At 58.3% G+C, this 20,639-nt stretch overlaps 1 protein-coding gene across 1 annotated transcript; it reads left to right on the forward strand.

The window, feature by feature from the left end:
* The first annotated feature begins 1,915 nt into the window (after nucleotides 1–1,915).
* FAM78A (family with sequence similarity 78 member A) lies at nucleotides 1,916–18,019 on the forward strand. Its single transcript, XM_045563716.1, has 2 exons — nucleotides 1,916–2,872; nucleotides 14,952–18,019. The coding sequence occupies exons 1-2, from the start codon at nucleotides 2,550–2,552 to the stop codon at nucleotides 15,478–15,480; spliced, it is 852 nt and encodes a 283-aa protein (XP_045419672.1). The 5' UTR covers nucleotides 1,916–2,549; the 3' UTR covers nucleotides 15,481–18,019.
* Nucleotides 18,020–20,639: the final 2,620 nt, after the last annotated feature.

Consider the following 20,639-nt stretch of genomic DNA (forward strand, 5'->3'; position numbering starts at 1 on the left):
GGGTTCATAGCTTTCCTACAGCTGTCCAGCCTCAAACCCCTTTTGAACCTTGACACTTGGACCTCTAGGGTCCCAGCATGAGCTGGGACACCTGCCCAGCTGGGGCCTTGGGCAAGTCTCCAAGCCTCCCAGCTTCGGACACCTCCTCTGTGAAACACATGTCATTACAGGCCTCCCTGCATGGGGTGGCTGATGGGGGATGAAATGAAGATGCTTGTGCTGCACTGATCACACCGTTTAGCCCAACAGGTGGACCACCAGTCAGGGCGCCAGCAGACCAGCAGGGAGGGACCAACCTCTCCCCAATCCCCACACCCCTCACCCCAACCTTCCCAGCCCTGGAGCCTGCCAGAGCCCCATCACTGTCTCCACCAGCTGCTGTCCACCTGCAGCCAGGGGCCCTAGGGCAGTGCAGCCCTTCCCCGCGAACTCCGAGTCCCAGAGAGCCTCCTACCTGTGGAGTTCAAAGGGCACGGGGAGCAGCCCACCTGGACCCGAGACAGAAGCGGAACTACACTACCCAGAATTCCTGGGGACAGCCAAAAAGGAAATGTCGTTTTTGCGAGGAGAGGCTCAGCTCCCCAGCAGCTGCAGAGAGGGAGAGGGGGAGAGGAGCGAGGGATTACCAGGGGGAGGGCGGGCTGGTGCGGGGAGCGAGGGTGGAGAGCCGAGCGGGCGGGGAGGAGGAGGCGGCGCTCGCCGCCGCCGCCGCCGCCTGCGGACCTGCATCCCCGCGGGGCCGGCGAGCGGGCGGCGGTCCCTGCGTGCGCGGGCTGCGAGCGGGTGCGGGGGCCGGCGGGCGCCGGGGCCGAGTTTCTGCAAAGTTTGACCTGGTTGCCTTTCCGATGCCGCAGCGGAGCGAGGCAGCGCGGGGCGCGCCAGGCGGCTGCGGCGCGGCGCGGGGCTGAGCGGCGACAGCGCACTCACAATGATCGTAAAATAAGGAGGCGCGGGGTGGGGGCGAGAGAGCCCCGAGCCTCAGCTCTCCGCCCCCGGCCACCCCCAGCAGCCCCGAGCCAGGAGAGGGTGGGGGTCAGGGCGCCCACGCCGTCCCCAGACCCCAGTAGATCCAGGGGACACTGCCTTGGGGAGGGGGGGCGCCCCGAGAACGTGCCCGCGGCGGGGTGAGGGGCGTCCGGAGGGCGGCGGTCCAGGCACGCGGAGCGGCCCGAGGGGCAGGTGAGTCGGCGGCGCTGCTCGGTTGGGGGCGTGCGCGCAAAAGTTCCCCGGCAGCGGCCAGCGCGCCCGACTCGCGGGGATCTGGGGCCGCTCGCGGCTGGCGAGAGGGGACAGAGGTGCCCGACGCGGCGAGGCGGGGACACTGCGCGTTCCGGGGGTCGGCGGACCCCGGCCCGGGAAGGGGCGCGCGCCCGATCAGACCGGCCTAGGGGTGGCACTGCTGGCCCCGGGGGCCAAAGGGTCCCGGGCTGGGAAGGGGCGCCTAACACTGGCGGCGAGGCGGTGGGAGCAGTGCCAGGGCAAGTCCTCGCCGCCCACTGCAGTGGCAGCCGGTCGCCCCCTCACCCCGCCCCCGGGCAGGAGGCAGGAGGGTGTCAGCGGAGATGTCACGGGCGGCGATTATTCGCTGGTGCGCGCGGTCCTGCGGCCGCCACTGACGGGGCGGGTGGGGGGGAGCGCCGCCTCCGGGGAGACCGCCCAGAGCTGCGCCGTCAGCTCCGCAGCTTGAGCTCAGAGCACACGCGTCGCCGCCCCCGCGCGCGCCCCCAGCAAAGTTCGGCTGAACTTAGAGGCCGGCCTGACGCCCTGTCCCTTCCACCTCCCACCAGGTCCTCGGCGGCCGCGGCAAGCCAGGCGTCCCGAGCGCAGCCCCGGGACCTCGCACGGCGACCAGCGGCGACAGCGACAGCGGCGAGGGGGACGCGGCGCCCGCGTGGGGGCGTCCAGCCCGCGCCCCTAGTGAGCGCCGACAGGGACCCGCGCCGCGCTGCTCCGGCACCGGCGAGTGGCCCAAGCCCAGAGCGCGCCTGCTGGAAGCCAAGGGTGGGCGCCCCTCCCCGAGCGCGCCCGGACCCCGCGGATTGAACAGAAACTGCTCCACTGCCGCGGCCCCGCCGGGCGAGCGGCCGCGAGCTGTTCCCGGAGGGAGCGCGTGCGGAAGGCCGGAGGGCAGGAAGTCGGGCTTCTGCAGCGAGGGTGGCGCGACCGCGCGGGGACCGAGTCTTCCTTATTTATGTGTCAGCCAGCGCTCGCCTTCTTCCTCCGAAGACTTCAGGGAGAGCTCCGGGCTGCCATCCCCGCGTGTGAGGCACAGAAGCGTCGGGTGTCAGAACAACATGATTATGCATTAAACTCCAAACTTTTCTTTTTTTAACCCAAAGAATATCGGTGATTTTTGTCCACTGCTAGGAGAAGAAGAGAGAGCCCAGGGCTCTTGAAATGCAGCAAAACCCTTATTTATAAACAGGCCGCGGTAGTGATATGCAGCCCCCCTACACTCTGTGAGTTTTCTATCCTATGGATATCCGTCTTGAGATTTAGATTGGAGAGCAGCGCTGTGTGCACTGGGTCCGGCAGCATCCATCCTTTCAATGCCTGGTTTTCTCTGGGACTGCTGGCCTTGCCTGGAGATCAGAGCGGTCCTGTGTGCCATGGGCTGTATTCAGAGCATCGGAGGCAAAGCCAGAGTCTTCCGGGAAGGGATCACGGTGATTGATGTTAAAGCCTCTATCGACCCCGTCCCCACCAGCATTGACGAGTCCTCCAGCGTGGTGCTCCGCTATCGGACGCCCCACTTCCGGGCCTCGGCCCAGGTGGTCATGCCGCCCATTCCCAAGAAGGAGACGTGGATCGTTGGCTGGATTCAGGCGTGCAGTCACATGGAGTTCTACAACCAGTATGGCGAGCAGGGCATGTGAGTACTGCCCCGGAGCAAGCTTTGGGGACTGCCGAGGGTGGCCGAGCTTGGAGGCCTGGGGGGAGGGTGTAGATACATGGAGAGAGGGGCCTTCCATGGGCCAGAGGGAAGCTATAGGCAGAGACGGAAGTGGCCTCTGAGTCTTCTTTGCCCAGGTGACTCTCTGGAGGGTTTGCCTGTTGATCCATATTGGGGTCATGGCTCAAGGACCTACCCTGCCACTGTCTCTGGCCCCTGGGGTGCCTATGTCCTTCCTTGCAAGATGCCGAGAAAGCAGAGGAACATTCCTCTCATGCCCCTTTGGCAAAGCAAGTGTGCCATCTGCCCTAGGAGTGTCAGTACCGTCAGGGGTCACCAGAGAGGCTGCAGCTCTGCCCCCCAGGCTCAGGCCCCGTGGGGCACATGGCAGACACTCGGGGCCCTCTGAAGCCCCTAGACTTCTTTATACGGGGCTTTGTGGTTTTTGTCTCTCTCTCTGGCATTCTCAAATGCACATCAGGACCTGGGGGATGCTTCGCTGTTCCAAAAGCGCTGTGTTTGAGAGTGCCGTTAGTTTTAGCAACCTGGTTTGCTTTGCAATGTAGAGTTTTCTGTCTTCAAGGCAGAAGGCCACTTTATGCAGATGTCAAATATCAGTGCCCAGTGTCCCTCTGGTGGGGCCCTAACTAGGACCAGCAAAGAGGAGCCCACTGGCCTCTTCTCTGCAGCCTGGTCTCTGGAATGCTCCTAGGATGTTGTAGGTCTCTGTGAGGACAGTGGAGCCCTGGGGCTTCTTTTTTGGCATGCTCCTTGACCCCAGGGAAGGCCATCCTAAAGTGGAAAGAGCAGCAGTAGACAAAGGGAAAAGTGACTTAACTTGAAGAGTCACCCTAAGACAGCGGTGGTGAAAATAGCTGTTTCCGAGCATGAGGACCCTGTGGGTAGGTGGGCCCCGAGAGGGAGCCCCTCAATTTGACCGCCGTGGCTGGCTGTGTTAACTCCCAGAGCCTCTCTCTGCATGCCCACCCTGTGCAGCATCACTTCCCGGTTTTGCAAGTGAGGAAGAGAGGGGACACCTCCCCCAGGAGTTGGAGCTTATCGCTGATTTCAGAACTTCGTAGGCCACCTGTAAACAAGAGGGGTGGAGGATGGCCAGGCACCAGATCTTGAGGCTTCTCCACTGAATGACTCCGAAGTTGTAAGAGAAACAGGAGGATCAGGCCAAAACTTAAAACCAGGGTGTACCGATGCGCGGCCAAAGGGGTGAACGTGGCCATGTCCGGAGGCGCCTGCTTCCCCCCCCCAACCTGATTTCTGTGCCGAGCCCCTCACGTCTCAAGAGCAGCTGTTAATCCAGTCCAGGTGGGGGGGCTGCCTTTCCATTCCAAGAAGGGAAACATGATTCTAAGTTATTTACTGAGGACCTTTTCTAAGAAGTCTTAAGCTCAGAAACCTCCTCGGGCTTTGCAAGGCACCCAGGACAGTTGTTAAGAAACAAAGGTTTTTTTAGGGGTTTTAGGCTAAGCCTCACTCCTTCCCTAGAAGGGGTAGGGAAGCCAGAGAGTTCTTTTGAACTTGGGATTCTAGTGAGACCTATGCAGTGTGTGGTGGGGAGGGAACAGGCCTGGCTGAGGTATAGCCTGGGTTCTCCCTGACCCGGAGCCTCAGTTTCCCTGTCTGTACACAGGAGCTTGCAGATGTCTTCAGGCGCTGCAGGCCTCATTCTCCATTTCATGGCTCTGAGTACATTCTGGCACTGTGGCAGGATCCAGGCCTGAGAGTCAGGAACCTGAGATGACCTTGCCCTGACTGTGCCAGTCCCCAGTTCCTGGTTAGAAGAGCCTCGTGCATACTTAGACTTTGCAGTCAAGCAGACCTGGGCGGGAGGCCAGGCTCTGCCACTTTCCAGGGTGCCACCCTAGGCAAGCCCCTTAGCCACTCTGAGCCTTGGTTTACTCATCTGCAAACTGGGGCTAAGAATAGTCCCTTCCCTGTGGCTCACTGGGAGAATTACTCAGACAGCATTTGCCAAGCAATCAGCACTGCGCCAAGCACGCGGTGAATACTGAATGCAAGCGGTGATCGTCCTTCACGTTGTCGTTACTGTGACTGTTATTCTATCAGACAGGAGTGGCTGCAACTACAGTACTAGGACCAGCCCATGTCAACTACTCCTTGCACCGAATTCTCTCCCCAGCCCTGGTCTTCCTCTTTCACACAGGGCCCGCTCTCTGACTTGTAAACATTTAAAAATGGCATCAGTCACGAACAGTTCCCATCTTACGGTGGCTCAGGGCCATCGTCATTGCTCTCAACTTGCCCAACGGTTCCCTTTGCTCCCTCCCTGTCTCTGGACATCTCTTGCAGCACTGGGCCCCTGGGCCGCACCCAGCCCATTCTCCCTGGGTCCCAGGCCAGGTGTGTACTCCCAGCTGAGATATGACCAGCTCCAGGGAAAGGACGAGTCTGAGGCTTCTTGGGAGGGCGCTCGGGGCAGTCAGGCAGAGCCACGACCAGTGCTGGCTCTGGGCCGTGACTCGGCAGCCTCAGAGGTTCCGCTTTGTCATCTGTAAGTGAGGATAAGGCCAGGACTCACCACAGGCCGCTGTGAGGTTCAGTGAGAGGACAGGTGCAGGTGACTATCCTGTGGCTGAAACGCAGAGGTGGGGGCTGCTGACCACGCCTCACTATTCAGCAGAACCATGCTAAGGAACCGAACTGCCGAGGAGCCCTGAGCAGAGTGCTGGATTCAGCCCACGCCCCCTGGAAACAAACGCGGGGAAGCCTGGATGTGGCTCCTTCCTGATTGGAAATAGAAGCATTTAGGAGGCATTTCAAAGACCCTTCTTGTCTTCCCGACCCCCACCTCCTGTGATAAGTACTGTTTTAGTTTTAAGCCCTGTGGCATGAAAGAAAGTGGAGTGGTGAGTTGTGATTCGGTGAGATTGACCAGAAACCTCAGCCAGCCTAGACTTGTCCTGCTGCGTTGCCTGGCCCAGGCTGGGACAGCTCTTCACATGGGGCAGTGGGGTGGAGCGTCCCGTGTATGGCAGGGTGCTGAGCTTCTGCCCACTTAATGCCAGGAGCACCTCCCCCACGTGGTGACAGTCAAAAGTGTCTTCAGACAGGGCCCAATGTCCCCTGGGAGGGGTGTGAGAACCGCTGGACTCAACCCAGACAGTTTGAATCATTAAAATGAAACCCGGGCACTGGGCTTTAGTGGCCTGAGGAGGGGACAGCCAGGTGGCCAGGAGTAGGTTAGGGCTTTGGTTCTTTACAAATGGGCTTGTATTCAAAACATTAATTCCAAATACTTAACTGAAATCCATAATACCCCCAAACATTATCCCTGCCTGAGATTAATCTCTAAGCCAGGAGGAGAACTGGTTAGAATGACATTCTGGGTTTGAAATATTTAAAGTGGAACAATAAAAACCCCACCACCTCAGTAATACCCTGACTTTCCAGACACGCGCTGGGAAAGGGTGAGCTTCTCTGTGCCAGCTTCAGGATTCTATATGGTTTTGGGTCCAACCCACAGCGCTTTAAAAGCCACCCCCCCTCCAAATTGTTGGAGACACCTGCCTCCACAGCCTGTCCCCCGCAATTCTCAACTGCCACCTGTCAGCTGGCAAGAGTCTTCTAAGTGACAAGTCACAATTTCTCTCCTGTGTGGGAGATATTCCACGTTATCCCTGCTTTGCCCTTCTTGGGAGCCCCCAGGGAACTTGGCCCATGGCCAAGGCCAAGAATTCTGCCAAAGGGCAGACTTGGGGGCAAGGGGCAGGTCTCTTTGGGTTGACAGTACCACCTCACTGTGCCTGTGTCTAGCAGGATGTGGATCTCAGCTCCACACCCTTGGGCCGGTCTCTTAACCTTCCCGAGCCTCACTGTTCCCATCTATGAAATGGGAATACTGGTACCTCCCTCATGGGTTTGCTACAGTGAGCGCTTAGCCCAGTGCCTGGTGCCTAGCTGCACTCAGTCCGCGGCAGCCATCCATACCATCTTTATGAATGGCTAATGATTGATTGTTCATTATGTGATACCTGTCGGAGAGTCAGCATAAAGATTGCTGTATGTTGCTGCAGTTATTACCTCCCCCTACTCCTGGGTTTCAAGTCCCTGTCCGCAGCACGCGGGTCTTGGGCCATGAGACCTCTGAGGGTCTTTCCGGCCAAGATGTATGCTGGAAGCTGCTGCCATAGTGCAGGAGAGGCAGGTGGGAGAGGGGCAGGGCCTGGGCGGGGGGCCGTCCTGTGCTGCTGGGGTGATGCTGGGAACAGCTGCTCTGGGACCCCTTTCCACCCGCTGTCTCTGAGTGTCCTCCCTGGACCTCAGGAGGTCCTCATTTTATGATGAGGACACAGCCTCTGAGGCCTGAAGCTGCTGCTGGAGGAGGCTTGCTTGGAGCCAGCAGATCTGGGAACAGGCCATGGAGGAATGTCCCTGGTGACCACGTGGCCTCTTCCTGAAGCCGGGGCCTGTGGTTCAGGCTCTGCACAGAACAATGGAGGACGAGGCTTCCTCTCTGTGACCGGAAGGTGGCCTCCCCCATCTGCTGGGCCTTGGCGGAGGCCAGGGCGGTGTGGGTGGGAGAGGGAAGTCCCTCTTTCAAGGCTTTAGGGTGGGAGGAAGTGGGGGGGACGGCGCAGCCCAAGGAAAACTCCCCCTGGACCTGCCCTGGCCAAGCCACCTCTGGCTGTTCCCAGAGACGTGTGGGAAGGCACCGATGGCCGTAGTAATTAGGGAAATGGCAAATTAAATGCCCACGTCCTTTTCTTGCTGATCAGAGGGGAGACTCCTTACCGATCCTTGTGATAAGGAAAACCCCCATCTATTACTTAGCACAGCAGCCACCGGAGACCCCCACCCCTCACGGAAGACCTTCATTAGCATAATACTAACCTAACACCTGGACATTAGCATAATACTAACCTATTACCTGGTACATCAGCATAACACTAAACCTGTTACCTGGTACATCAGCATAACACTAAACCTATTACGTGGTGCAGCAACTAACCTAACCTATTACCTGGCGGGCATTAGTCACCGGAGACCCCATCCCTTGGATCACCCCAACTTAATAAAAGTGGGAAAAATTGGGTAGACAGGGCTCAGAATTTGTTGGCAAGACCCCTCTGAGCCCGCGGCCAATAAACCTTGATTCTCCGACTCTCCGTGTGCTGCTCGGTTTGTCCTCGGGACCACTTGCTGTAACAGTTCCGGGGGCACAGTTTAGGCAGCTCCTATGCGGTGAGCTTGGCGGTGCCGGCTACAACTTGCAGGTGTGGGGCCTTTGCCTTGGCGCTTCTCGTTTTAGCGTCTAGGGCCTGGCGTGTCAGAGGCATCTAAAAAATAGTCTTCTGAACAGATGAATTAAGGAACATGTGCACGGAAGAACTGTACTTAAAGATACACGTGTGAGGGTGTTAACTGCAGCATGTTCCTGCCAGCAAAAAGCCACGAACCACTCCAGTGTCCCTGCACAGGGGTGAAGTGACGGTCTGTCTGCACACACAATATGCCATGGCAGAGCTGTAGATGTTCCCGTGTGGGAAAATACTATTTAATATATTGTTACATTAAAAAAAGTTGTAAAAAATATGCAGAGTAGGAACCTGTTTTATTGAAAACACTAATGTTGGGTATGTATCCTGTGTGTATGCAGAGAGCAAGGTCTAGAAGGATGTTTACCCAGTAGAATGTGGTGCGGAACCTCAGCGGGGGAGGGCACCATGGCTTTCGGTTTTCACTTTATACCCTTCTTTCTGGCGTGCTTTTTTTTTTTTTTTTTGAAACCAAAAGCAAATATTTTATAACTAAAAACTGAAATTGAAAGGCACTGTTGATCTATCCTGCATGTGTTGGAGCCCAGGGGCCCAGGGCTGTGGCCTGGGTTAAGAGGGGTGAGGTAAGGGAGGGGGAGGGTGGCCCGGAGCTGAAAGGAGGGGGGGTTGGGGGGGTGTTGTTGGGGGGAGCCCAGGAACAGGCCCTGTGGGAGGTTTTAACCTCCAGACCCTGCCCTGCTGGAGAGTGGGGCCTAGTGACCCAGTGGTGGCAGGGACAAAGGGGCAGCCAGCAGCCTGGGGAGGAAAGCAGGAAACCAGGATCCCTGTGCATCTGGTGTGGGATGGGGGCTCTCGAGCTTCAGTATCTACAAAACTGTCAAACTTTTAAAGAATGTGTACTTTTTTGCAAATTCTACCAAATTATAATATCTGGGCTGGGCACAGTGGCTCAGGCCTGTAATCCCAGTGCTTTGGGAGGATCACTTACTTGAGCCCAGGAGTTGGAGGCTGCAGTGAGCTATGATGACGCCACTGCACTCTAGCCCGGGTTACAGGGCAAGACACTGTCTCAAAACAAGAAAAGAAAAGAAAAGAAAGAAAATCTATCTATCTGTCTTTCTATCTCACTATCTATATATCTAGCATATCCAACCCATTATTCCAAAGATGTTTCTTAGAGGAGACTAAAGAGACTAAATTTAGTTGAGTTTTTAAAAAAGTGATTAATTTTAAGGAAAAAAATTAAGCGAGTAAGAATACAGGCCATGTGTAGACAGGATCAAAATGAAGAAGGAGATGTGATGTTTGGTACACTTGACCCTGAGACAAAGTGGACTTGAATCTTCCTGCTCTAGAGTCCTGAACTCCAGCCCCATGGCCTGGGGGTTCATAGAGAGAGCCCTGGGGACCCAGAGACTTTGGGAAGAGAGATGGGGATCCCAGGGCTGGAGGGGGCTTTGCTCACGTTGGCGGGGAGTCCCAGGCCCAGGCCCCCTGCCTGGTGTGCAGGACCAAGCCATTGCTGTGAGAAGAGACCAGAACCCTCGTTGGGCCACTCTTCCTGATAAAATAGGGAAAGGGGTGCTCCTGTCAGCTTGGTCCAAGGTCATGGAGGTGGCAAGTCACATCCCTTCACTCTGAGACATACCTGCCTCCAAAGCCTCTGGCCGTCCCTGGCTTCCGTCACCTTGTACAGAAAGGCCTTCTTGTGGGGCCAGCTTCTGGCTGCAGGCTGGGCCTGGAGCCCTGGGTTGGGGTCACCCCACAGGGTGACCCCCACCCACACTGAGTTGTTGTCCCCTTGGTGGCAGCCTCAACCCCATCCCTGACCTCCAGTAAAGGCTCTTCTGTTGGTCATGCTGCTCCGTGTGTGTGTGTGTGTGTGTGTGTGTGTGTGTGTGTGTAGGGCTGGGCGTGTGTGTTGGGCGAGGTTCTGTCAGAGGAAGGTGAGTAAGAGCCGGCTCAGGCTGTGGGCCTTGGCCTGGTTGTTTCCCAATTGTGTGACCCTGAACCTGGCTTCTAACTTCCCCAAGTCTCCTCTAAAATGCACTCCATGCATGTGGCAGGCGCAACTGTGCCAGGAGCATACTGTGCTGAAGTGACTGCCCACCCTGCGAGTGGCTATTGCAGCTGCAGCTCTGCAGGGCCAGCAGAGGCACCAATCTGGGGTCCCCAGGCTCCTCACAGGGACCCCTTGAGGGCTCAGGACGCTGGGGGAGACCCAGCATGTTGCTAACTGACATTGATCCAGGCCACAGCATTGATTGTGCCTGATTCTGGGCCTGGCGCTGTGACAAATCCTGGACATGTGGTGAAGAGGACAGCAGTTCTGGCCCTGCCCTCCCGGCTTTGTGGTCTGTCTGGGGAAGAGACTGACAGCAAATGAGCACACAGTCATCGACTCACCCTCGTGTGTGGGCCATGGAGCAGCAGGAGGAGGAGCCAGTGGTGTCGAAAGCAGGGACACCTGGCCAGTGTGAAGGGTCCAGGCAGGCGTCTCTGGGGTGGTGGCTCCAGAGCTGAGCGATGAACAGCTACTAACTAGGACGGGAGTGTGGGGGGGTGGGGGGACGCTGCCCCCAGGAGGAGGCCCTGAGATGGAAGGGCATGGCCCACGAGAGGAGCTGAGAATGCCTGGTGGGTCTGGAGCCCAGGGAGGATGTGCGCCTGTGTGAGTGTACGTGCACGTGTGGGGCTCTGGACTTAAGCTGCATCTGGCTTTAAGGGGAATGGGGAGTCATGGCAGGTTTGGTTTAAGAGGGTTGGAGCAACTGATCAGATTTGTGTTTTAAAGATCCCTTGGGTTTCTGGGAGGAGAACAGATTGTAGGAGGTGGGGAGCCCAGGGAGGGGTGAGGCCAGGGTGGGGACAGAGAAGAAGGGGACCTCCTTGGGGCAGGAGGGAGGCTCAGGGATGGTGCTGGCTGTGGGGGCACGGGGTCCCCATCGCTGCAGACCAGGCCAGCCACTCTGTCCATCCCCTTCATGGCTTCATGGCCAGTGTCGATGGCAGGTGCCTGCGGATGTTCTCTGGGTGGGTGATGGTGGGGCCGCAGCAGGACAGGACCTTTGAGACTCGAAGCGGGAGCCAGAAAGCATCCTGAGGCCAGGTTCTAGCCTGGACTTGCCTGCTGTCCTTTGGGTTTGCACACCTAGGAGGACAAGGACGGGGTATGCCAGCGGCCTGCTGGGTTCACAGACTGGGCAGTCGCCCTGCGCCCTGCATGGTCAGTGGTCTGCTGTCGCCGTGTTGAACAGGAGCTCTGCGTTGTCTTCTGTGCTAGACCCACGGGTTCTGTGGCCGGTCTTGCCTTGAAGGCCAGCAGGGGCCAGTGAGAGGTAACAGGAGAGACCTGGGAGGGCTCCATGCCTGTCCCTCAGCCACACCAGGACCGACACAAAACACCCTAGGGTCTGGGAAGAAGGTGGCTGTGGCGATAGGATCAAAGTCTGGGAACTCGGGGAGGGGGCGGGGACCAGGCGCGTTTCAACTTATTCACAAGCCCCCTACTCCAAACAGACCTTTGATGAAGCCCTGTGTGCCAGCATGGCGCCGGGTGTGTGGGCGCCGTGGGGTAGGGGCTCTGTCGTCCAGTGCCAGGTGTGGAGGAGGCTCCGTGTGTGCAGGGCTGGGGTCTGGGTTCACCCCTCCACCCCTTCTAGCCGAGACCCGAGGGTTGGCCTGACGCTCAAGGTCACTGCGGGACAGACACCAGGAGGTCTTACAGAGGCGGGGGAACCATGTGGGACATTACTCTGAGCGTGTGTGTAACCTGAAAACGCAACGAAGTTAAAAAGGGCATGCATACCTCTCAGCCTTTTGGTTACGACAGAGGGGTCCGTTCGCCATTCTGTGGTGAACCCATCTTGTCCTTCCTCAATAAACTTTGTTTCACGCTTGCAAGAAAAAAAAATAGGCACACCTCTAACTGACACAGCCACCCTCAAACAGTTTCTAGAAGTTTCCACGTAGTGCCACTGAGGATGCCAGGCAGCGTGCCTTAATGCGTTTGCTCTTCACAGACACGGCAGGCGGGCAGGTGGGGTTATCAGGGCCTACAGGTTAGAGTGCAGAGTTTGAGACTTGGGCACAGAACTCGTCGCCAGGGCCGGGCTGCGGCCAGGACCACGGGGAGGCCCACCTGGGCCTTGTGATGGTTTGAAAACCGATGCCCTTGGTCTGGACTCTGAGTGATACTCCACGTGAGACACTGCCATTGCCAGCTCAGGAGAATCATCACCTGTCTGTGACTGAGCCAGGGCTTGGGCATTTTGGGGCTGGGGAAAGGAAAGGAAACCCCAAGGCTGGGGTCTGAGAGGGGCCATGCTGGTGCTAAGCCCACTCCCCAAAACAAGGCCTTCAGCTCTTTAGAAGTGAAAGGGGCCACGGCAGGAGCAAAGTTCCTTTTGCAACTTTGCTTTTGGCATTTTTAAAAAAAAATAGAAAGAAAGAAAAACTTTCCCAAGCGGGTGAAGGCACTGTGAGAGGACAGGGTGGCTGTTTCTTCTTGAACCGGGAGGCACCAGCTGAGGAGAGTCAGGCCCGGGCCTTGGTCCTTCTCCCTGTCTACCTGGGGACAGGATCCGCAGGCTCAGGCCTGTCATCCCCCCACCCACTGCCGTGGGGACCCGCAGGTCTCAGGGACTGCTGGTGCTTCAGACGGGTGAGGCCGAGCTGCTGCCAGGTTCCCTCGGGGGCCGGGCAGGGAGGACGCATTTCAGTAGAGGAATGCGTTTTTTATTATGGTAAAGCCCACACAACATAAAACTTGCCATTTTAACCATTTTTAAGTGTACAGTTCAGCGGCATCAAGCACATTCGTACTGTTGTGCAGCCATCACCACCGTCCTTCTCCAGAACTTTTTCATCTTCCCAAACTGCAACTCTGTCCCCAGGAAACATTCACTGCCCACCCGCCTCCCCCAGGCCCAGGCAACCTCCCTTCCACTTCCTAGTCTACGAATTTGACTACTCTGGGTACCTGATATAAGTGGAATCACACAGTATTTGTCATTTTGTGTTATGCTTAATTCACTTACCATAATGTCCTCAAGGTTCATCCGTGTTGTAGCAAGGGTCAGAATTTCCTTCTTTAAGGCTGAAAAAAAGTCCATTCGTGGCAGGACCACATTTTGTTCACCCTTTTATCTGCCGATAGACTCTGGGGTTCCACCTTTGGCTGTTGTGAACAGTGCTGGGGACAGAATGCATTTTTAAAGGACGTCGGTTCTTGGAGAGCACCCTGCGCACGCGGGTGTGCAGACAGCGCCCTGGCTCAGGGTGTCCCGAGCTTCAGTGTGCTCGGGACGGACCAGGCCAGGCCCCCGGGTCCCAGGCGCCACTGCTTAGCCAGATCTCCTTGGAAAAGTCACCAGCCCCCACTTCTCTCCCGTAGAGACGACTGTCTGTGAGTCTGTAAGGCTAAGGAGCCCCACAGCCTGGGGTGGGCTCCCCGGATGCCAGTGTGTCCGCTTCCCACGGGAGCGTGGGATTGGATGTCCCCAGAGCAACTTGGGACAGGCTGGCTGGCCGTCTTCTGTCTGAGGGTTATTATTATAACAGCAGCAGTGATGACAGTGATGCTGACAGCCACCAATTACAGGCTGGGGAGGTCCTGCCCTCGGTGACCCCGGGGTGTGTGACGAGTCTGGGGTCTAGTGGGGGTGGGACCTTGCCTAGGGGCTCATGTCACTGGGGGGGGTGGGCTGAGGCCACCCTGGGGCCCCCACAGGTAAAAGAAAGTCAGTCTGACCATGTGCTGGGCAGCGGCATCTCTATTTGGACCGGCCTTGGTAGCTGAACTGCAGGCTCCCCTGGCCCAACCGCTGCAGCAAAGCCCTCTGCCGACCAGCCAGGCCGGGACTGAGTGCAGCGTTTGGGCAGTAGGGCCCCAGTCAGGTCTCCTCTGGTTCTAGTGCTCCAAAAAAGGGGGCCCACCGGGCAGGAGCAATTCTGATGCAAGCAGAAAGGAAAGTGGGCAGCCCCTGGCCCCGGGACCCTCCTGGTGCTGGCTCTGGCCTGGGCAAGGTGGAGGGGATGTAGGGGTGAGATCACTGAAGCCCAGAAAGGGTGGGCATATGCCCAAGGTCACATGCTGGTCAGCAAGGGGCCAAGAATCATTCCCAGATATGTTGACTCAAGGCCACTGGGCTCTAGCCTCTTTCAGCCCCTAAAACTGGAGAAGGAAACTCATCTTCTAGGGCTGGGGCCAGGCCAACATGTGTCCCCATCCAGGCCCACCCTGACACACTGTGTGGCCTGGGAGAGTCCCCCAGCCCCTCAGAGCCCACCGCCACCACCTTAACCAAGGCGCAGGGCTGTGCTAGGCTGCCTGTGGCCATCCCACCAGCGTCTGGAGGCCGTGGTGCCGGTGTTGGCACATGGGCTGGGGGTGCAGCATTCAGCCTGGTGCCAGGTGCGTGTCAGGGTTCACTCCTGCTGACCAGCACTAGGCTCCTCTGAGTGACAAGCTGGGGCTGCCCCAGGTCCCACTTGGGATCCAGTCCTGGTCTAAAATGGTTCCGGGGCTGAAGAGGGAACGCTGGTCCCAGGGGGTGTCTGATTTGGGATGGTGCTAGGGAACGGCATGTGGCTTTTGAGGGGCCTGTATCCGGGGGAGCCCCCACTCACCCAACCTGATACTGGATGTCTGTCTGACCTCCCCCCAGAAGGTAAGTGCAAAAGGGTGTTCATTCTATTCTCAGGGTCCAGGACAGCCCCTGGCCCTGGTCCTGGCCCACTATGGAACACAGAAATCGCTTGTTGAGTGACTGAGTGAGTGAACTGGCCTTCCTTGTCCCCAGGTCCAGCTGGGAGCTCCCCGACCTCCAGGAGGGCAAGATCGAGGCCATCAGCGACTCAGACGGGGTGAACTACCCCTGGTACGGCAACACCACGGAGACGTGCACCATCGTGGGCCCCACCAAGAGAGACTCCAAATTCATCATCAGCATGAATGACAACTTTTATCCCAGTGTCACGTGGGCTGTGCCGGTCAGTGAGAGCAACGTGGCCAAACTGACCAACATCTACCGGGACCAGAGCTTCATCACGTGGCTGGTGGCCACCAACACCTCGACCAACGACATGATCGTCCTGCAGACGCTGCACTGGCGCATGCAGCTCAGCATCGACGTGAACCCCCACCGGCCCCTGGGCCAGCGTGCGCGGCTACGGGAGCCCATCGCCCAGGACCAGCCCAAAATCCTGAGCAAGAACGAGCCCATCCCGCCCAGCGCTCTGGTCAAGCCCAATGCCAACGATGCCCAGGTCCTCATGTGGCGCCCCAAGTACGGGCAGCCACTGGTGGTGATCCCACCCAAGCACCGGTAACGGTCAGGGTGACCCGCTAGATTAGACTCACAAATAATAATACTGCTCAGAACAAAACCCAAACGTGCTCTGCAGTCATTCAGCAAAATACAACCATCCTACCTTCTCAGCGGGCGGCTCTCACTGTGCTCATGCCCCGGGCTGGCCTCGCGCAGAGGGGAAGACCCCCGCGGGACTGACAGACCCCCGCGTGCGCCCTCCAGGGCCACCTCTGGTCCCCCATCCTTTCCTTTTCTCACAGATTCCCCGAGACACTGGTATTCCAGTTCTTTTTTTAAATCCCTCTTTACGAGGTTCAGGGCGGGAGGAGGAGGAGCTGGCTACTCGGGAGGCCTGGCTGCCACTGCCGTGTCCATGTTTGCACGGTGGGGGTCTGTCGCCGGTCAGCCTCCCACACTGCTCCCTCATCCTCCGTCATGAGGCCTTACGTAGACTTGCTTTGCCAAACTTTTGCCTTAAGCTGAATTCAAAGGAAGAAGGAGACACAGAAAAGCAGGATCTCTTCTGCGGGACTTTCCATCTGCCGCGAGCGCAGGGAGGGGCGGGTAGGGCATCCCCTGAGCCCGCCCGCTCCTCTTGGGAGAAGGGGGAGGATGGAGATTCAGACCTGAGACCAGCTGCTTACTCTTTCCTTTCAGCAGAAACAAAACCACAGGCAGACTCTGCCCAACAGCCCCTTCTGTCCACCCCCGGGTAGAGCCCCCCCCCCCCGCCCCGTGGAGAGGCGCTGTGAGCTCTGGGGGGGGGCAGGTCTGCCAGTGGCCTCCTCTTTTTTGCTTTTCTTTTCTCCGCAGCCTTAACTTGCCCTGGGCGGCTCTAGGAGGAGGGATGGAGAGTCCTGTGCGTCCCGGCTGGGCCCAGGGGATGTTCACCCTCTCTGCCCTCAGGACCTGCCCACGGATGGGTCCCTGGACCATCCTCTAAGTGTGTGGCATTCCCACTTCCATCCACACTGGTCCCAAGTGCGGGGGCCAGCCCTCAAGAAAGGCATGCACATCCCTCCCTGCACAGCATTTTCAGACTTGAACTGGTGGCCCCAGCGCCCTTGGCTGGCTGTCCTCTAGCACACTGCAGAGGAGCCAGGACAGGGCTCATTCTCAGGGGCTGCTGCTCCCAGGCTCTCCTGGGTGGGGTGGGGGCTTTGGACAGGCTCTCAGTACCGGTGATGAGGCAGAGGACAGCTGCAGAAGGCCTGGGGGCCGAGGCGTCCCTGATCCGGGAAGTCTGGGGGGCAGTCAGCCCACCCTCTGCTTCATGTCCTTAAAGGAATAAGCGCAGGCCCAGGGCTGGGAGGGTTGAGTGGGCCTGGGGAGAGGTGTCACAGCCACTCTGGAGGCTGGTCTGGCACAGTGACAGCGTCAGGTGAGGACAGATATCAGGTGGCCAGTCCCCAGGACCCACCTTCCCGCTGGAGCCACAGGACTTCCTTGGTCCTGAGCAATGTCTGCCTGGAGGCTGCCCGCAGCTCTGCCCGGGGCCACCGCTGCCAGCTTGCCAAACCCCAGCCCCACCCCAGGCTGCGCTCATACTAATAATATTCAAGCACAGAACACCGTCGGATAAGAAAAATACCCCATTTCTGCTGCAGATGAGCCACTTGTAGGAGTCTCAGTGACAACGTGGGAGGGTGTGGGTGCCTGAATCCTCGCCCTGCTCCTGCGTCCACGTGATGTATTTATTCAAGGGGTGCTTAACGTCCAGTCAGCCTCTGCCAGCTAGTCTCGGAGCCCAGCTCCTGCCGGAGGCCGGCTGGTGCGGTGCTTAGGGGCCCTTGGTGGGGCTGGGACCTCCCCCGCCAGAAACTGCAGGTTCCTGTTTGTGAGGATGGAGGCCGCGCCACCCAGAGAAGCAGCATTGAGTGGCGGAACCACGGGGTCCCTGCTGTACCTCCGAGGGCAGGCTGGGGAGGGGCCGGCCTGGGACTTGGCCTCCTGCCTGGGGAGAGGTCCCCATACAACTCAGGTCTTTGTTGCACTAGAGGAGCCGGGGCCCTGTCAGGGGTCAGGAAGGGGTTTGTCGTGCTGGGCTGGGGCATCACAAAGGCGTTCCTACTGGAGGTGGAGCTGGGGAGCACAGGCAGGGGTCCTGAGCTGCTCTGGAGCCAAGGGGCCCCAAACCTGCATTTCTTGAGTGTGAACAAACATTGAGGCAGAGGCCAGAGCCCCACCGCCCACTCCCGTGCGGGCCCCCAGCCCACCTGCTCCCTGGCTGACTTCCACCCCACATGCCTCAGGCTGCAGGTCCGGCCAAGCACGCTTGGCTCTGCTTGGGTCTGGTCCCTCAGCCTCTGTCCTCATGTGGGGGCGCAGACCCTGGCCTCCTGCCTGCCCTGGTCTCTGACGCTCCCCCCAGCCCCCCATGGCACGGACACTCACTCCTTCCAGCAATAAGAATCGTCCTCGGCCGTGGAGAGTACTGTGAAAACAAACCAATGCACTTACCAGGAGGCACAAGACTCTTAACGAAAATGTAAAATAAACCTTTTTTTAAGAAAAAACCCACAAATATTCATAAAGAAATAAAACTTAATTTTAAAGTAGGCTTGGCTAGGATCTGGATGTTTCTGAAGTGGCCGTCCATTCTGGGGTTGCCGGCTGGGTATGGCAGGCTGTGGGGGTGGGCATATTTGGTGGGCAGGGAGGATGGGCTGAGGCTGGGACCCTGGTGTTCAGGGCCAGGGAGACAGGAGGCAGCAGGCCGTGAATGCCCCACGCCTTTCACCTGCTTCTGGCCACAGCCCCAGCTCCAGCCAGAGTAGCTCTGGGACCTCAGTCCTACGCCTAGAAGTGCCCTTGCCCGGAGGAGGATGGCAGGCTTAGAGGACAAGCTAGGAAATGGGGCGGTTTGGCTTTATGGCAAACACTGGAAACGCCTATGGCAGCATGGTTGAAGTGGAGACTGGGCCCTAGCCTGGGTCGTACTGCAGATCTGTGGAAAACAGCAGCACAATGGCAGCCTGGGCCACGGCTCTGTGCCCTGCCCTCGGCCAGCAGCTGATGAGGGGGTCACGGGGCCCAGAGCACTGGGAGTAGACACCCTCTTCTTCCAATCAGAACTTTCTTATGTAAGGATGGCTGGGGGCCCTGGAGGTCCTGGGGGTGGGCTCTGAGGCCAGACCATGTTTCAAGGCTGTTTGTGTGAGCTCGCACAAGACACTTGGTCCCCTGAGCCCAGTTACCGTGTATGGAAAATGCGGCTTCCTGGAGTAGCTGCCTCCTGGCCGATGAGGTGTGTACACACTGCCCTGCCCTGTTTCTGGGTGTGAACACACTGAATCCTCATGACAGCCCCCCAAGGGCGGTGTTACTGCAACCGCCATTTTGCAGATGAGGAAACCAAGGGAGTGGAAGTCAGGAAGCTGCTCGAGGCCACGCGTCCAGGAGGAGGCAGAGCCAGCTTCTTAGCACTGCTCACAGCCTGTGGGCACCTGTCTGGTGCCCAGTGATTATCAAGGAGGCCCCATAGCCAGGTGTAGCCCAGCTACTCGGCAGGCTGAGGCAGGAGGGATGGCCTGAGCCCATGATACCACTGCAGTCTAGCTGGGGTGACAGAGTAAGACTGTCAAAAAAAAAAACCCACAAAAAACCAAAAAACAAACAAACAAAACAATCTACAAAACCAAGAAAGCCCCACGCCTTCGGCTCCCTCCATTCTGGGTGCCCGGGACAAGAAGGCTCCTCTTCCCGGGCTCTGAAAGTCCCTGTGCAGTCAGTTCTCTCAGGCCCACGATGAGCCCATCTCATTCCCTTGAGGAGGGGCTGGCTGGTCAACTGCAGGCCTCAGGCCGACCCTCCAGGTGGGTGCTGGCCTCTCCACATCACCACGGGGACCAGGAGCCCCCGCTCGCTCTGGGCTCGGGAGTTTGGTTTCTGTCTGAGTTCTCCACGTCGCAGCAGCCCGACGGCTCCCTGCATCCGGCCTCCTGGGTCTGAGACACTGAAGCAGGAAATTGCATAACAGGCCTCGCTGGCTGCCCTCCACCCAGAGGGCTTCTGGGTGGTGCCATTCACTGTCGTGGTTTGGCTTTTGGTTGTGGAGTTGGCTCCTGAGCTCTGCCCACGGGAGACATGGTGTGTGTGCGTGCACACACGTGTGCACGGAGAACAGGGTGCAGGCCTCACCAGCAGGAGCAGAAAGTCAAGCTGGACCACACCAGCACAAAGCCAAGGGCATTCAGGAATACCAGTCCTCATCCAGTGCGCAGCTCAGCAAGGACGGGGAGTTTGTGGGTAACAGTTTGGGGAGGAAAATGTGCAGGGAGCGTGGCTGTGAGTAGAGTGGATGCCAAGTGGCATTTAGTCACAGAGTGGAAGCCCTCCAGCCTGCTGGGCCGATGGCAGGTTAAATTTAGAGGTCCAGACTGGGATGAGAGGCACAGACATCAGACTCCATCCAGCTGTCGTGGGTTCCCCTCCAGGATCCAGGGGAGCTGGCTGCCTGGGCCGGGCAAGGCCCACCTGCCCAAGACGCCGGGGGTCTGGAGAAGCAGCTGCACAGCAGCAGCCTCCCACTTCTGAAGTCACTTCTCAGGAGAGCCCACTCCACTCTCTGCTCGAAAAAGGACACCATTTCATCGGGAACTGCAAAAAGGCGTTGGCTCATGTGCTCTCTCAGGCGCTCGGACATTTCTAACAGCCCGTGCTCTTTCTGCCACCTCCAGCCTGGTTCATCTCTTGGTCATCCTCTGTCCTGCCTAAGTGCCGCCCAGACACAGGTTCCCACCCGGGTGGGGTCCAGGCATTCAGGGAAAGCAAATATTCCAGCCACTGTCCACACATGGTCCATCGGGATCATTAGAAAACAACCGACTGCTTCGGTGCTGCCCAGGCCCTTCCTGCTACTGCCGATTGCAGCTCATGTTGTTCTTCCCCTTTCATGGAGGAGGAAACTGACCCCCAGAAGGGACCAGGAGCTTGCTAAAGGTCACTTGGCTAGGAAGTTGCAGAGCTGGTTTCAAACACCAGGCCTATGGCCCCGCTGGCCGCCTCTGCTCTTTCTGCCCGGCCTTCCGGAGCCCTGGTCCTCCCAGATGGCTCTTGACTGTTGCCGCCAAGGCCCCGGCGGTGCTGAGCTCTCGGCAGCCCTGTTGGCCCTGCATGACAGCAACTATCAAATGCAGGAAAACACATCTGAGACAGCGAACTCTGTCTCTGTGCCTG

This window comes from Lemur catta, chromosome 10 (genome assembly GCF_020740605.2).
Source record: "Lemur catta isolate mLemCat1 chromosome 10, mLemCat1.pri, whole genome shotgun sequence".
NCBI lineage: Eukaryota > Metazoa > Chordata > Mammalia > Primates > Lemuridae > Lemur > Lemur catta.

Bases quoted from the DNA above. Each gene is read 5' to 3' on its own strand.
- FAM78A (XM_045563716.1), top strand. From the start codon at position 2,550: ATGCCTGGTTTTCTCTGGGACTGCTGGCCTTGCCTGGAGATCAGAGCG. The intron at 2,873-14,951 runs GTGAGTACTGCC...CCTTGTCCCCAG, and splicing joins CAGTATGGCGAGCAGGGCAT to GTCCAGCTGGGAGCTCCCCG.